The 16567-nt window shown below is 39.6% G+C and overlaps 1 protein-coding gene and 1 long non-coding RNA gene across 3 annotated transcripts in view; both read left to right on the plus strand.

Annotated features, from left to right (window-relative positions):
- Positions 1-486: 486 nt before the first annotated feature.
- LOC131469054 (uncharacterized) lies at positions 487-2205 on the plus strand. The gene is made up of 4 exons (XR_009241769.1): positions 487-541; positions 644-684; positions 1493-1885; positions 2055-2205. It is a non-coding gene; the product is annotated as an uncharacterized LOC131469054 (long non-coding RNA).
- Positions 2206-2602: 397 nt separating this feature from the next.
- LOC131471327 (receptor activity-modifying protein 3-like) overlaps positions 2603-16567 on the plus strand; it is a 30591-nt gene continuing 16626 nt past the window's right edge. Inside the window, exon 1 of one of the 2 annotated variants that reach the window (XM_058647827.1) lies at positions 2603-2918. In XM_058647827.1, the coding sequence (XP_058503810.1) occupies positions 2867-2918 (52 nt within the window). In that variant the 5' untranslated portion in view covers positions 2603-2866. Of the gene's footprint in view, positions 2919-3853; positions 3918-16567 lie in introns of those variants that run through there. The other variant, XM_058647834.1, reaches the window with a different exon arrangement.

Consider the following 16567-nt stretch of genomic DNA (forward strand, 5'->3'; position numbering starts at 1 on the left):
CTAAGCAGCCTTGTGCCGGCTCTGGCTGCATATTTTGAACAACCTGTCAAAAAGGTATTTTCAACTCAAATTATTGGCAAAAATGTTAATGGTGGTTAGGGTTAGGGCTCACAGAAGGAGTGAGGTTGGGGCTAAACATAGACAGGCCTAGGCAGTAAGTTACAGACGATGACATTAAAAAATTGGGAGTCAAACCCGTATAACTCATACCAAAGTATAATGTTTTAACCAGTAAACAATCTGCTGGCGGAAACCTCACTGAAGCTACTTGATACTGACACACCCAAGGCACCGGATTGCTGTTATTTATACTATCTCAATTTTGAACTTTCCCCTCTATTTTCAAACAGATACCCAAATGTCAGACAAAAAAGTGACACACTTAGTGTGCTACATTTAGGTGGATTTATCGCCCAACATTGAATACAATAAGCATGTTTGTATAAGTGCAAAATATAATAACGTCCTGCATTGCCATGTTTCTACAGCAAGCCCAAATGGCCAAAATAGATGGAACTCTTACACACTTGGGCCTTTAAAGGTTAACTTTTAAAGTGTTGTTAACGGGTTATTATGATCTGATATAAAGAGTTTGAAAGACAAGTCACACAGTAAAAACAACACAAAATATGTCACGTTTCAGAGATGATCTGATGAGAGGACAGAGAGCCATGATCCCAAAAGGTGAGCATTATAACAATTTACATAAGAAACTGAGCCATCAACTCATTTCCCAGCAAGTCGTAATCATAATTAAAAACACAACAATAATCAGAATCTCTTATATAAATAAAACATTTCAATGGCCACCAGTGCCTCAACACACTGCACAACTGTTTATCTGATGGTCAGCCACCTAAAGGTGGTTTGGAAACAAAATGTTCCACAAGTTTATTTGAACACAAACAGTGTACATTGGTGTATGAACTCCAGTAAACCCTGCTGGATTTCGTGACATCAGTGTCTCTGGTCTTCTGTCTTTCTCTCAAACATGTTGGAGAGCTTTTGTGTCCATTAGGTGTCCACACCCTATCACCACATGGCAGCTCTGGCTCTGTTTCTGAAGTCAGGCCAGCGCCCTCTTCCCGCCAAGCAGTCCAGTCTTTCCATTTCTTCAGAAATGAAGAAGAAAGCTTGGACTGTGTCTGTTATGTAATGCGAGCAGCCTGGGAGTGTTTACTGTGCGATCACGCGGGAGCAGTGCAGTGCACATCAAATACCTCAGCCACAAAAAACACTTGTGTTTCTACACATTTAAAATAAATCTGTGAATTCATTATCTTCACAATGGCCATTTATACCATTTATACTGGTTATAATACATGAGCTGATTAAAATGTCAACAAATGAACTCTAGGCAGTTTCTCCCCTTATTCTCAGTGTTATTGATTCAGATTGAAACTTTAATGATTTCAAGCATATCATTTCTGCAGATTTTTTTTAGATCAGGTTGCCAAATGTCTTTATTCTAACCTCCTTCTACTTCATTCAGATCAGGTCGGAAGCTGCTGAAATGACAACCTCTGCCCTGGCAGAGTAAACATAACCTCCCGTGGCCCTGAAGGTATGAACATAGTGACAATACTCAGACGGGCTGTCACATTCCCATCGTGTCTGACGGCGCAAAGTGTGTCAAGAAAACATTCCCCATGTACCATCACAACACCAGCAGCCGCCTGTTGTCTCTGGTTGTCTTCATGCTGTTGACTCTTAAATTCAGCCTGTCACCTGCGGCCTCAGCAAAAATGTACAGTTTTTTTTTTTTTTTTTTTAAATTGTCCAATGTTGGTGAGTGTGTGTCCACAGCAGCATCACATTCCTGTTTTTGACTGACAGAAGAACCTGAGGGGGTCTTCTACTGCAGTGCAGAAGGTAACCACACGAGGTCAGTGTTGTTCTAACATTCGAATGAGTGTATAATATAAGAGCAGAGAGGTGATGTTGTCAGTCAGATATGATCAGGATATGGGTTTAATTACATGACAATGATAATAGTGGCGTCTTATTTTGTCAACACACTGTCTAAATCCTCCAATCTAATCATTGTCTTTCAGATAAGAAGACGACAAAACAACAAGAGAAAGGCGCAGACAAGGAAGAATAATTAAATACATTTAAAGCACAAAAGAATGATGACAGTTAGAATAAATAACAATATAATGGTGAAATATGAAAAGGAAAGGTATGGCACCTTCATTGATGCATGATGTGTGCATGGTGTGCTCAAATATCTGTAATATAGGAGAAAAAGAAAGAACAATTGATATAGTTTGAAACCAAAAACACACAAAGGGATTAAAAAAAGGAAAATAAGAATGCAATATGTGGTGATTTTCTGTGAACTGTGCACTGTGTGTTATATGCTTTGAAAGAAAGACATTTTAATTTAATTTGTGTTTGCAATGGGATTTTGATCGCAGCCTTTTTTATACACCACAATTATAATCTCCTCAACTCGTGCTGTGGTTTAATCTTTGCTCTTTCTAAATTAATATAATCCAGTGTGGGCTTGCTTCAGAAGAGCCTTCTCCTCCTCCTCCCATCTCCTCCTCCTCCTCCTCCTCATCCTCCTCCCCTAACAGAGGATGCGGGACAGTGAGACTGGTCCTGAGCTCTGACTCCACAGCTCAGATCAGACCGGGAACAGTCCGGACAGGGTCGCGCGCGCGCTTGGATCAGATCCCCTCCTGTTTCTCATTCCAGATTTAGGTTTTTTTTATTTTTTCCCAGCGTCACAGTTTGGACTCATGACGGAGCGCGTTTTGACACAACAAGGATAATTTGAATTAATGATGGTTCGGTTCAAACGGAGCAGAAACAGCAGCTGAGGTTTCTTCCAGAGTCTTGACTGCGTTGACACAGCGTGATGGAAACGCATGAGTGCGCGGTGCTGAAACTTTTTGTTGTTGGGATTTTGGGTGAGTGTGACCTTCTTTTTCCTCTTAATTTAATAAAACCAAACAGGTTTTGTTGTGCTCTGTGTGACAGCATCACACACACACACACACACACACACTGGAGCTGGAGCTGGTTTACGCTCATACAGTGTACGCACACACACCATGCTGCACATACTGGCTCAAGTAAAAATGAGGGCACCTTCTAATTATTATTCATTTAATGGGGTTCCTGTTCAAAAATGAAATGCCCAAACTAAATAGAGTATATCTCTGCAATTACAAGCTCTATGTGAATTATCTTGGTCTCAAAATAAAGACAACACTTGTGAGATTCCATAAGTTTCACTGTAGATACCACTGTGCCAGAGTAAATGCAGATGGGACCCACAATAAATGAAGGATTTTTTTTCCCTCGCCCAAAGAAATATTGCATTTTAAAATAAATATCACCTTTAAAAATGTGCATTAGGAGCATAAAAACTCATGGAAGTCATGTAACAACATTTGGAAATTAGCTGTGCAAAGTCTGATGATGCTGAAGTGAAATTACAGAGGTTTTAGTGAAGAGATGCGAATCTAGTTTGGCTCTATCTATGAAAATATATGAAAAACAATTATTAAACTCATTTACTTTTATTTACGATTGACGACTCGTTTTAATCATCAAAGCTGATCCTATTGTTTTTAAATTGTTGTTGTTTATTGTTTTTTTTTTTTTTAGGTTTTTTAATTTTTTATTGAACCTTTGATACAAAACAATAACAACACACAAACAGAGTCATTAATACAATGACAGACATAATTGTTAAGATCACCTTCCGTTCGTTCATCAGAAGGATGCAAATGCCTATGATGTAGTTTGACGGACATTCGCTCTTCTCCAATCAAAACAAGCTAATGGCCTCTGGAATGACCAATCAGACCAGGAACAGGCCCCAAAGCATGCTGGGAAGTCTTGTTCTCCGTTAGATTCGGTTTTGTTGCGGTGAAAACAGCTTGTTTTGCTCAACAACAAAGGTAAGACAACATTTCTGGTTGTATTTCTTGAAATTGAGTTGTTGTTTTGCTCTTATTTTGCGGCTGGATCCGGTAGCGGGGGCAGCCAACACACAAAACAACAACCAGGCGAAACAACAAACAAACAAACAAACAAAACAACAACCAGGCGATGATAGTCAAGGCTTTTTGATATTTCATCCCATACCGTTTCTTTTTCCAATAATTTGTCTATAGTACATGTTACACATAAAAGTACAATTTGTGCTCGTAACACTTTACATTACAATATAGTGAATATATTTATAGAAATAAGATGGTGTTACCAAAATGTTACTACTATGCCTTTTTGTTACTGTACACTGTGTTACAGTATCTCACAATAACCTTATTATATGTATCATTTACATTATTTGTGACTTGCGTATAATCCACACCCAATACAACGCAAGGTCGATTAAAATTGAGTAATAATGCCCTGAAATTGCATTTCAGTTGTAATTTCTAAGAGACAACAGTCATTTTTTGTATTTATCTTTGTAGAAACTTGTTGATTAAGACCTATTAAACATAACATATGTATGTAACTTTTCTTTATTGTGTTTGACCCTGAAGTTACAGGAGGTGCTGTTGTGGATATTTCTTTTGATTGATCTAACTTTAACACTTTAACACTCATTTTACAACGACTGAGCTGGATTGTTTTTCAAAGAGGGCCCTCACCTGCTCGGAGGTGCTTGAGCACCATGCACCTGTGGTGAATTTGTGCACGTCCGCGATCTCAGTGAGGAAAACTGTACCACGGCATCACGCTTCAGTGGGTAAAACTGACCTATATCGGGGGCCAATGGGAAATTCAGGATCTGGCTCATTAGCCGGTGCTACATGGATGAAATCATGTATGAAGTGATGCTTCCTGTGGTGCCGGACTGTGACCGCTGAACTCAAACAGGCACACACCAGTTTACGACAGTAAATACTCGGTGCTGGTGCTGTGGAGATGTGCTTCACGTGAATGTCTTGTTATTTGAATCCCTTAATCCCTGAAGCCGCTATTAGCACAGTAGAAACACGTAGAGTCAGCAGATCAGAAGCAGAAGGTACTGAACTGCTCTGACACTGATTGAGAACACCGTTTCCCATGTAGATGCGTGAATCAGGTGATAAAGGGCTTTATCAGTTTTCAATTTCAAGGTCTTGCAGTTCAGGAACACTTCAGATTCAGGCGTATAGAGGCAGACTGTCATCATTTCCAGCTTCTGAAGGATCCAACACAGTGGAAATTCATTTGAGCATTTTTTAAGAGCTGTGTGTAAAGTAAAGTGAAGGATGTGGATGTTCAGCTTGGACTCTTCTCTTCTCTGCCTTGTAACAGCTGTGGCCCTAAAGCGATGTGTGCTCATGCAGAAAACAGGCTTACAGGCTCCTTTTCTCACTTCAAACGCCGTTTACCTTCAGTTTGTAAACACTCATTCAACATTGTAAAGAAAGGGGGTTGAGTAAAACCTCAAACTCATGTTTGGAGTGTTTTAAAAATGATTATAAGCTGACTTCACTGTGATAGCCCCATATCTAAAATAGTTTCCCAGAAAATAAAGATGTTCAAACAAATCCCAGAACATCACTGTGAGGCGGGGTGGTTTGTTACAGTCACTCTGAGAGCAGGATGTGTGTGAAGTATTCAGCTGCAGCACAGAAAAAGCATCTGTTCAACCCAATAAACAGCGAATCATGCGCTCTCTCAGGGAGGGAAGAAGCCTCAGGGTTCTTCTCTCTTACCCTGGCATCTGAAAACAAAAAAAAAGAAGTGTTGTTTATAACTTTTTGCAAAATGCTTTTCTGAGAAGTTTGGTGCGATTCCAGCGTGTCGGGATTATGTCTGTGCACGTGGCTGATGTCTGTTAGATGTAGGTATTCATTACATGACACATTCCAGTGTCTGCTGTGTGAGACTTTAGGGAAAGTCTAAATACAGTTTAGTCTGACAAAAGTCAGTTTCTTCTTGATCTGTCAAATAAAAGCAGAGCTGTTATGACATATTGCATTCTTCTTTTTCCCTTTTTGACATTGTTTAAAAATTTTGGTGGAGATTTTTGGAAATGATGGATGAGTTATAGAGTGGATGGATGGATCTTGGCTGGAGGATAGACAGCCTAACAGCTGGTGTGACACGCTGGTACCATAATTACTCATCAGCTCAAACAATAAAAGCAGTAACCGGCGTTCACGTTGTGGCTCATTGCTGAGTATTTACAGTATGTCCTTTCCTACACGAGTTCAGTCTTAAACTTAATTTATATCTTCAGTTGTTTTTCCTATGTTTATGGCTTGAGTAAATCAGAAATCTCTGACATTCACTACACACTACACTAAATATGTCTGTCTGTGATCACAGCGTGTACAGTTATAAAATGTATAGCTCATCCACAGACATATATCAGATGCAGTGAAATGTGTGTTAGGAGCTTTATTAATCTTTCAGATGCTTATTAAAGATTCAGACATCAGAGGAGGCTTGAACTGTGAGCGCGGCGCACAGCAGCCGTCCTGATGAAGCACCATTATTCAGAGATGTTTTAGATGCTCCTATCATGTCCGGTCGGTGGCATACCCTTGTTTTGGATAAAAGAGACTATGAAGAAGATGGTAACCGTGGAAACTTGCTTCAGATAATGCACATGTACAACTCAAGGAATGTAAAGATACAAAAAAAAGGGTGAATCCCTGGGAAGAGGCTGCAGGAATGGAATGTGTGACCAAGTACGTGGAGTGTGTAGAACACGAGACACATTTTAGTATGAATGGAACCGCAGACTTGTATATGTGTGTATATATATATATATATATATGTATATGTAGATCTTTCAAAAGATCTTTAAGATCTTTAAAAAAAAACTGTTGAAAAGGCATTTTGTTATAATGTCCGATCCAGTGATTTTGGATATAGACCAAATTTCTAACAATCATATACTTAAGATAATAATTCATTGCAGCCTTACAATGTAAATCTAATGTGTTACACCTCAATTTATGAACAAGAATACAATATCCTCTGTTGTTTATCTCTATTTATCTATAACAGTGCACACATACGGGATGCAGGAGCTGTCATACACTGGTACTGGAGCAGAGGGAGGGCAGAACAGGGGCAGAGGCTTGGTCAGCTGTCTGGAATCAGTGTTTCTAATCACACAGGAGAATATGTGGTGATGAGCTACTATTAAACTGTGTGGAGCTGGATCAATGCTGAGTCTGTGATGACTGAATAATGACAGGAGAAGGTCACACTCGATGGTCACGAGTCATTTTTTGTTCACAGCATGGATAAAAAGTAATTGAGTTAAAATGGATCTGTAATGAGCCGGAGCTGGGGCTGCAGCAGAGTTTTTGGCCGTCTGTCAGGCAAGAGTCCAATCAGCTGTTGGCTCACACCAAAACAATAATGTTTAATTAACACTCATTCAGCCGCTCATTTACATTCAGACTGAGGCTGTGGCTCATGCTGACGTGAACTTTAGAAAGGAAAATCCAAACCGTGTGGCTCACGAGCAGCAATCACAGTGTTTACCAAGAAAAATCAATATAGTTTTTATTTGAGAGGGCAACGATAACTGTTTTGTCCCTCTTTTGGCCACTGTGGTAAAGACGCAGCAGCAACAAGACGCTGGTAAGGACTTTTCAAGCGATTTTCCTCAGAGCTGCTGTCGTGTTGTGTCATAATAGTCGACCTTGCTGAGAAAAACACCTTTCATGCCACAAGAATGCTGTTCTCTTTATTGTTCAGGGGAATATTGATAACCCCAGCTCTTTAATGCTGAGGTTATTTTTTTTTGCCTGAAAACCCCACATCGTGCAGTGACCGAGAGATAAACAAGGTGACAGCAAGATTTATATCAAGATGTGTAACATACAGTACATATCGCACAAGATGCATATTTGCATATACATGGCCAAGAACTTACCATAAAGATAGATTATTGTTTTATTTATTTTTTTTACCAATATGGCAGCCTGGTTCACTGCAACACCATCCCACCTCAACTACATTAGACCATTGCAATTGGACATTGCAGTTTGATTTAAACAATGTTTAAATTTATTTTTCAGATTTCTATTTATTTACTACAACGACCCATAAAATCAAGTTGTTATGATAGAAAAAGTGCTTTTTTTGCTGCTCACTGCCTGAGTCTGGGTGTGTTATTAGTTGTAAAACAGAAAGCAGAAAGACATAAACATCATCTACTTAAATAATCTATACGTCATCACAAACCTTATCCTATATTCACCTATAAGATCCTGTAGCCCTATAATGATTAAGTTTAAGCCAAAAATAAATTCTATCACAAATACACTAGAACCATATTAGTTCCCTTGTGAATTTTTAATAAAGCACATAAAGCAAATTCATAAGTGAGTCACAGTAATCTCTTATGTCGTCTTTCCTACTGGCCATCTCTCCTTCCTCCTCCTGTCCTCCCCTGCTGTCCCTGAGAGAGACAGATGGACGGGCTCTGTCCTCGCTGCCTCTGAGGCAGACGTCTTTGGCACTGATGCTCTAATCACTGACACTACACTACTTTTTTTTTTCTGTTTGTGTGATAAAATTATTCTTCGGGGAAACAGGTTGTGTGCTGTTGATCATGTGAGTCATACGTGGGCAGATTAAAAACTGGGCGGTTGATTGTTCATTTCCCAGATTGTATTATGAGTGTGGAGCGGTCGCTGCGTGTTTGTCCGTCACTTCCCTGATGAGGTCGTGGCCAGAGCTGGACTGAGAGTGAGAGTAAGAATGCATTCCAAGGCTGTGCTGGCATTCATCCCACAGATTGTGTTTGTAATTAATGGCCAGGACACACTGACATGTTGATTGTGTGTGTGGGCCTTGAGTGTTTACTACTGTGGTCTTTCTGGAGAATTTGACTTTTTAAGGGAAAAAAGAAAAGCAGGGCTATTTAATGTGTCAGAGTGGCAAAATAAACAGAAAAAAACTAGTGCTAAAAAGTCCTCTACTGTGTTTGTGTGTGAGAGAGAATTGTAAACAGAAGAAAAACTGAGCCATTTTAACTGAACATCTGGATTTACAGCTCTGTCTTTTTGTGTGTAGCCATGCAACTGTTCCCACTATCACGGGCATTTTGTTTGTTTCTACTGTGGATAAAGCTGTAGTGTTTCATTTGAAGAGAGGCTAAACATAAAGACATGTCTGTGACACTCAAACCACTGCCAAGCGAATTCACACAATGCTGATTAAGCCTATGAGCACAACTCTAATCTATGTGTATTTCTCCGTGTAATGCTGTTTAGAACTCCTCCCTGTGTACAAGTAGTGATTTGTTTTATGTCAAGACGGATGAGGCAACAGCAACTAGTAAAGAAGAAAAACGGCTGAAAAGAAAGAAGCATCCGTGAAAGTTTCAGAAGTGAATTCTATACAACAATATTAAATATCCATTTGGTGACATATCATTGACAATATAATATATGTATATATATATATATATATATATATATATATATATATATATATATAATATCATAATTGATACGCCAGCCGGGCGTCGCTGCTTGATGTCTCCTCGTGGCCGCAGAGAAAGCTATACGTTAAGAGACGCCCCGTCCACGTTCAATACACATTGAATAAATATTCACAACATAAAATATGATATTATTGGTGAGGTACCCTGTGAGTTCCCAAGTATACACACACATTCTCAATTCTCAATCAGGTCTGATAGTTTAGTTTTACTTTACTGAGAGATAATTTCAGTTTACAGAGAGCAAACAGAGGCAGAATAATACCATTTGAAGAAGGAATCACCACGTTATGCACTGCAGCTTTAACACTTCCCACAGTGTTCTCCCAAAAAGCAAATGTTTGCTCTCAGTTGCTTGACTTTGATATGTGTCATAGTTAGAATAAAAAACGTGGCTTTAGGCTGTTTTGACTTTTTATGTGTTTAAATAGGATAGAAGTGGCGCTAAAAAGGGAGAAGCATGGCAGAGTACTGATGAAACTATGCCTCCGTAATGATGTTATTCCACTTTAATTCCAATTAACTGTTAGAATCACACCCATTTGTTTGCTTATCTGTCACCAACAGCCTGCCCTGTGTGAGCATGCACTTCTGTGCACAAACATTTTAATGGATTCTCCAGTCCGGCACAGACGCAGACAAAACATTCACAAGCTTCTCACTGCAGCAGCTCTAGTGCTCACAAGCAAACTGTGTGATAGCTTGTAGACAGATGGATTCACTCCACAGGGCCTGTTCTCCTAAAGCTGGGCTGTGATTTTTCTCTCCACATGGTAAATGGATTGCATTTATATACAGCCGTTATCCCCTCACAGTCCCTCACAATCATACACAACATGCTGTCTAACCACCAGCCCTGTGATCAGCAGTCGTTGTGGCCCATCACCTGAGCTGCATGTCCTCCTCGCAAACAAAAACACTCTACCTCCATCTACAATCATGGATTCTCTCTTCTCTTCTCCCCTGGCATTTTATTTTTGTCTCTCTCCATCGTGGTCATCCAGCAACCCCCTCCCTCCTCTCCTTCCTTCTTTCCTGCTTTTGTTTGCCAAGTACCCAGAGTTCCCCTCTGTCTTGCACATGTGTTGTTCTTCAGTTTCATCTTCCTCCTCTCCTCCCTCCTTGACCCCCAAACCCTCCTCCACTCTGACTGTAACAGCCTCGTGCTCCACCTCGAGAGAAGAGAAAAGTCTGTGTGGCCTCCGTTTGTGCTGTGGGCGAGGATCATGATATTCGGTTTTATTTTTGTGAGACCAGGTTTTTGGGACTGAAATTGTCTGACCTTCATTGAAGATTTACCTCAGCAGCTGCTTTGTTCCGATCTGAATGAATGTCCTTCACTCGCCAAGCACAACAGCTGGGAGGTGAATAATAATCACCCAGAAGTCGATCACTGTGCCTTTCCTCACTGAGGACTGTGTGGGTACAGAAAGTGATTAGGCGTCTCACACTGTGGGATTTCTTTTGTCTGTCAAACTCTGCTGAGGACATTTTCAAAAAGTCATACAGTGTGAGTGACAGGTCTTTCTCTCCTGCCCAGACCTTTCACAAAGACTTGGAGATTTTCTTTTTTTAAAAATGTAATTCAGGGTGAGACCTTATGTGCAGCTGTAGACAAAAAAAATCACCTGATAAAAGCTGTTCAAATCTTGTTTTCTGCCTCCACTGCTCTTAAGAAAATGGAATATTTTCATTTTGACGTCTTCAGGACGGGACTATAACCAATCATAGCAAGTGGGGTTGAAATAGGACCTAGTTTGCAAAGTTCTAACAGTTTATTTAAAAATAAAATAAAATTTGCACCATTCCTATGGCAACACAGTTTAACAATACATCATGATATTCAACATACACAATGCACCATGTGTTTTGAGTGATTTCACCAATTTGGAGTTGGATACAATAATTCCTGTAAAGGTTATTCCTGAAATCGTAAAGAAAGTTGAATGTTTTTTTGGATTTTCTGTCACCACAAGGAGGCGATACTTTTTAAAACTTGAATATTTTCACGTAGACGTCTTCAGCAACTACCCATCGTTCACCATAGCAAGTTTGTTTCAGATTGGGTTATCTAATACAAAGTTATCAAAGTTTAATTATCAATATTTATTTATTATTTATTGTTGTTTTTTTAAGTGCTTTATAAATAAAGTTGGATTGGATTGGAATTGCAAATTATCGGAATTTTCCGCTGCTTATTTACATGTGCTCCCTCAGTAGCAGAGCCCTGAGTCACTGTAATCTCTATAATCTCTGTAATCTCTGATATTTGTTGGGCACGAGTAACAAAGCAGAATATCATTTTCTCACAGTTGTGCTAGATAACCATCACACAATTCACTGAGGGAGTTTTTGTAATCAGTGTGTGAGCAACACTGACTCAGAATTTCAGCAGGGAAGTGGAAGGTCAGAGTTACTTGTCAAGTGGAAGACAGCTGTGTAATCCATGGATTTTATATCTGCTGCAGTGATTTGAACTGGAAATCTCGTTGTAGAGATATAGAGGTATTAATAACCAGGCGTTAGATGTGATTATTTGAAATGTATATATTTTTGTGCGTTTTATTGTGAAATGACTATAGGTGTGGTTATTTCAGGAAATCCCCCTATAATGATTGATTTTTAATGTAATTGATACAGTTACATACAATATGTATACAGAAAAATGCAGCCCAATCATAGTACTATAGTGTTTGGCATTACCATTGTGGAGTTAAAGTAAAATACAGTATTCATAAATGAAAATACCTGCTACATCACAGTAATATGCATGACATTATAGTAAAAAACTGCATTTGTATGGCAAAATACTGCTACATCACAGTGATATGGCATAAACAGATTCAGTTCAGATCAATTTACAGTCATTTATTGTAAATTGCTGCTTTTTAAAGCCAAGTGCTCTCCACATGTGAAAACCAGTGTGTTATGTTACTTAAAATTCACAATAAATATAAAATCAAATAAACAAAGATTTTAAAACATTCACTCTGTATTTAATTGATCCGGTCTGACACCATGCAGTTCACTTCAAGATGCAAATATTAGGAACAGGACGCACTCACTCAAGTGTTAAGTATATTGTTGTTTTTGTGTGACCACTGGAGTGTTGTTCCCCTGTAAGCTTCTCTCTCTGCATCAGGTTCAGTAAAAATCTAAACACATTTAAATTCACCATGGGAACTTAATTAAAAAAAAACTCTGAAATGCTTATGTCAGTGTCATCTCCACTAAACCTGCTTTAGCATATCCAATATCCTCTCTGGGAGCTGTTTCTCACCTAGTGGGATTATTTCATCAGTATGGAACATTACCATAAAAATGAAGCCAAGACTGAAAAATAATTAACCAAAATGTATCAGTGTTTTTTAACCTTCCACACAACAGGAAGGTTGATGTAAATGGTTGAATCCAAATAAGACTGCACGTTTGACATCAGGTTCAATTTGTTTTGGAATGACCTTCCTGAAGAGATAAGACTCGCACTTTCAGTGGAATCTATATAAATCACTTCTTAAAACCTATTTTTTTTATTTGCTTTTATATTTATATTCATCCTCACAAGTTTTCATGTGACATAGTCTTCTTGCCTTTATGTATTTTGACATTTGTTGGTCTGAATTTCGTGGCTTTGCCTTTGTGTTTCTCTTGATTATCCTTGATTATCCTGCATTTGCTTTGCCTGTATTTTATTAGTAATTTAATAACAACCCTCTGGTTTTTGGCATTTTGGGAAATTCCGCCGCATCATGACGGAGCGAGTTTCGCTCCTCTTGTAGTGGGAAAGAATTCACAGTGTGTTTGCCAGCACGTTTAAGGAGTGCAGCAGCTTACAGACTCTGAAGTAACAAACACTAAATCATCAGTGGCCTTGAACTTTATACTCAAAAAGCAACAACATGATAAATCACTTAAGCATTTTCAAAATTGTAAGATATGAAATAACCCTGAGATTTAAAGCACCTTGTGTCAAATGTGAAAACATTCGGTACCAGAAAAAGGAAATGACTCTTCCTGAGACGTGTTTGGTTCTATTTTACACAGGTCAGATTAATGTGTGTTGATTTAAATGAACACAGTACCAGATTTAAAAGTCCGACCATGTGCTGGAGATCAGAATCTCCTGCACGCCTTCAAAACTCACTTTCAATCTTGCAAACAGCCTATTTAAATTTCAAGCATTCAAACACAACCTCAATCATATGAGAGGTTTTTTTAATTTAAAGTTTCAGTGTAAGGACACTGGCACTTGAGAAGCTCCAGTCCGTGTAAACACATTACTTCAGCGAATGCAATGTTTTAAGACTTGAGTCAGCACAAGATTGAATTTTATTTACTGTCTCGTCAGAAAACACTGCGTTGTTTCCCCTTCCTCGTCTTTTACCTTGAACCTCTAAAATATGTGCAACAGCATGATTTAATAGGTCAAAATGTCAACTGCAACAACATCCTCTCCACTTGTTTTGTCAAATGAGGACGACGTGTCTGTTACAGCCTCTGCTACGAGAGAGAGAGAGAGAGCTGTGCTGATAAGGAACGAGGATGATAGACAGCCAGTCGCAGAAGAGTTGTTAGTACAGGAAGGTCAAAGTCTTAGCTGCAGCTCCTGCTTTCAACATATCCATCCTAACTGAATTTAATTGATGTTATGCTCATCTTTAAAAAAAAAAAAAAAAAGATTAATTCAATATTACCACAAATATTCAAGATCAAAATAAAAAAGGTTTGAATACGCTGCTTCAGAGTGTTTAGCTAATGTAATTATGTGCTCGACGAGTTTATGAGCTTACGACTTTCCATAGCACTTTTAAAAACAACCACGTTGTAAAAAGTGCTTTACAGGGTGACAGGTACAATAACAAGAACACGATAAATCATGATTAAAGTAAAACAGTAAAATAGTAAAATGGTAAAAATAGTAAAGAGGGTTGCGGGGGGGAGCTGGTGCCAATCTCAGCTGACATTGGGTGAAAGGCAGGGTACACCCTGGACAGTTAACCAGTCCATCACATGGCCACACATAGAGACAAACAACCATTCACTCTCACTCTCACACCTATGGTCAATTAAGAGTGTCTAATTTCCCAGATCCCTAAATCTGCATGTTCTTGGACTGTGGGAGGAAACCAGAGAATGGGGAGAAAACTCCTTCTCTCACACACAAGGAGAACATGCAAAGTCTATACGAGAAGACCAGAAACCAGCAACCCTCCTGTTACTGTTTGAGTGTTTTGTTGGATACACACTTATCCTTTTAAGGACTCTATATTGACTTCCATTCATTTGGACAGCTGAACCAAAGCATCATCACCACAATTCTAATCTTTCCCGAAACCTAACTCGTTCCTTAGATATGAGGATCTGTTGTATTAGAACCTGGTTTAAGTCTTCATGAGGTCTAATTTCCAGGCAAGGTCATTGTTTATGCCAGAAAAGTCCTAAAGACGTAACAAATACAAGTAACACACATTCCCCTGAGCTCTCTGCTTCACTGCCCTCAGTCATTGTTCTGGGAGGTGAGAATTCCCCACAGAAAGCATGAAAGCACACCTTATTTTCTATTTTTCATCTAGTTGAATGTCACTTTCTGTGTTTTTTTTTCCATAAAAGGTCATTATTGCAGCTAACTACAGCCTTCGGTTATGAATATATTTAATTACATAAAAGAAAAAAACAGTAAGTCACTGCCTTACAAACACATCATGTTCTATAATAAATCACCCACTCCGCTCCTCTGCTTGTGTCTGGTCTGCCTCAGTGTCACATCGTAATGCAAACAAACCACGACTTCCTCGTCACTGATGCGGCCCACTTCAGTTGTTTTCCTGCAGGTTTGGAGAACACAGGGAGCGGCGGACAATGCAAACACTTTCAGAGGAGCTTGATAGAGCAGAGAGCGGAGGGTCATGTTGCTTCCTGAAATGTATTCAGGCTCAGTGTGCAAATCTGAATAATGTCTGCATACTGTTGCAGTAACAGCCTGAGAGAGAGAAACAGAGCTTCATGAGTTGTGGGGGTACGACCCAAAGATGAACTCATCCAAGATTGAATCCAATTAAGGGATTCCCCCCCCTCACATTTTATTAAACTTTGCAGAATTCGTAAACGAGTCAGCATTTTCCATACGTTTCTCAAGGAATTATGCAGAGACAACTATTAAAACAACAACAACAGGCAGATGCAGACTGCAGATGCAGCTTTTTTAAAAAAAACTTAGTCTTTGTAGAAGTTTGTGCTCTTGGAGAGCATTTCAGACCCACATATAGAGGATCACCAGTGTCATTACGATTTAACCTCAAGGGATTTTTTTCCCCTTTCCTTTGGCTTCTCCCTCTCTAGGGGTCGCCACAGTGGATGATCCCCATATTGCGTTTGGCAGAGATTTTTATGCTGGATGCCCTCCCTGACGTAACCCTTCCATTTATCCAGACTTAGGACCGGCACTAGGAGTTCACTGAATGTGACCGGACTGTGGGAGGAAACCAGAGAACCCAGAGAAACCCCCCCCCCCCCCCCCCCCCACACACACACACACACGGGGAGAACATGCAAACTCCATGGAGAAAGGCCCTTGTTTTCCGACTGTGTCACAAACGTTGCTGCAAAGGCAAGAGTGCCAACCACTCCACCAACCATGTGGCCCATGTTTACAAAAACGAAAAAGATCATATAGGGAAAGTTCTGTTTCCATGTGGATCAGGTCTGTGTCGTGCTCACAATATTTGTGTAGCTGACTCAACTTTCACTATCTGGCCCACACACCATATGGTGGAAAGGCGAGCCAGATTCTGGTGTAGCTCTCCCAGTCCCACAGTGGCGAGCTGAACTACGCTGCACCACTTGGTGGAAAAGTATCAGCTCCAGTTTGCTTATTTATCTATTATGTATGTTCTTTGTCAATTACTCAGACTAGATACATTGAAAGCCACATGATCAAATCAGACATCAGTCCACCTTTCAAAACCTTCTGTGGTCTCATCCAATCCAGAGATCAATTTGCACCACATCCCAAACCTTTACCTCAACAATTCACTCTGACCTTTATTATTGACCCCTTTCTCTGCTGTGATCACCTCCCTTTTGTCATGAGGATGTCGAGGCTGATCCGACACTTCTGCTCAGGCTTCAACTGTT

Source organism: Solea solea, chromosome 1 (assembly GCF_958295425.1).
Source record: "Solea solea chromosome 1, fSolSol10.1, whole genome shotgun sequence".
NCBI lineage: Eukaryota > Metazoa > Chordata > Actinopteri > Pleuronectiformes > Soleidae > Solea > Solea solea.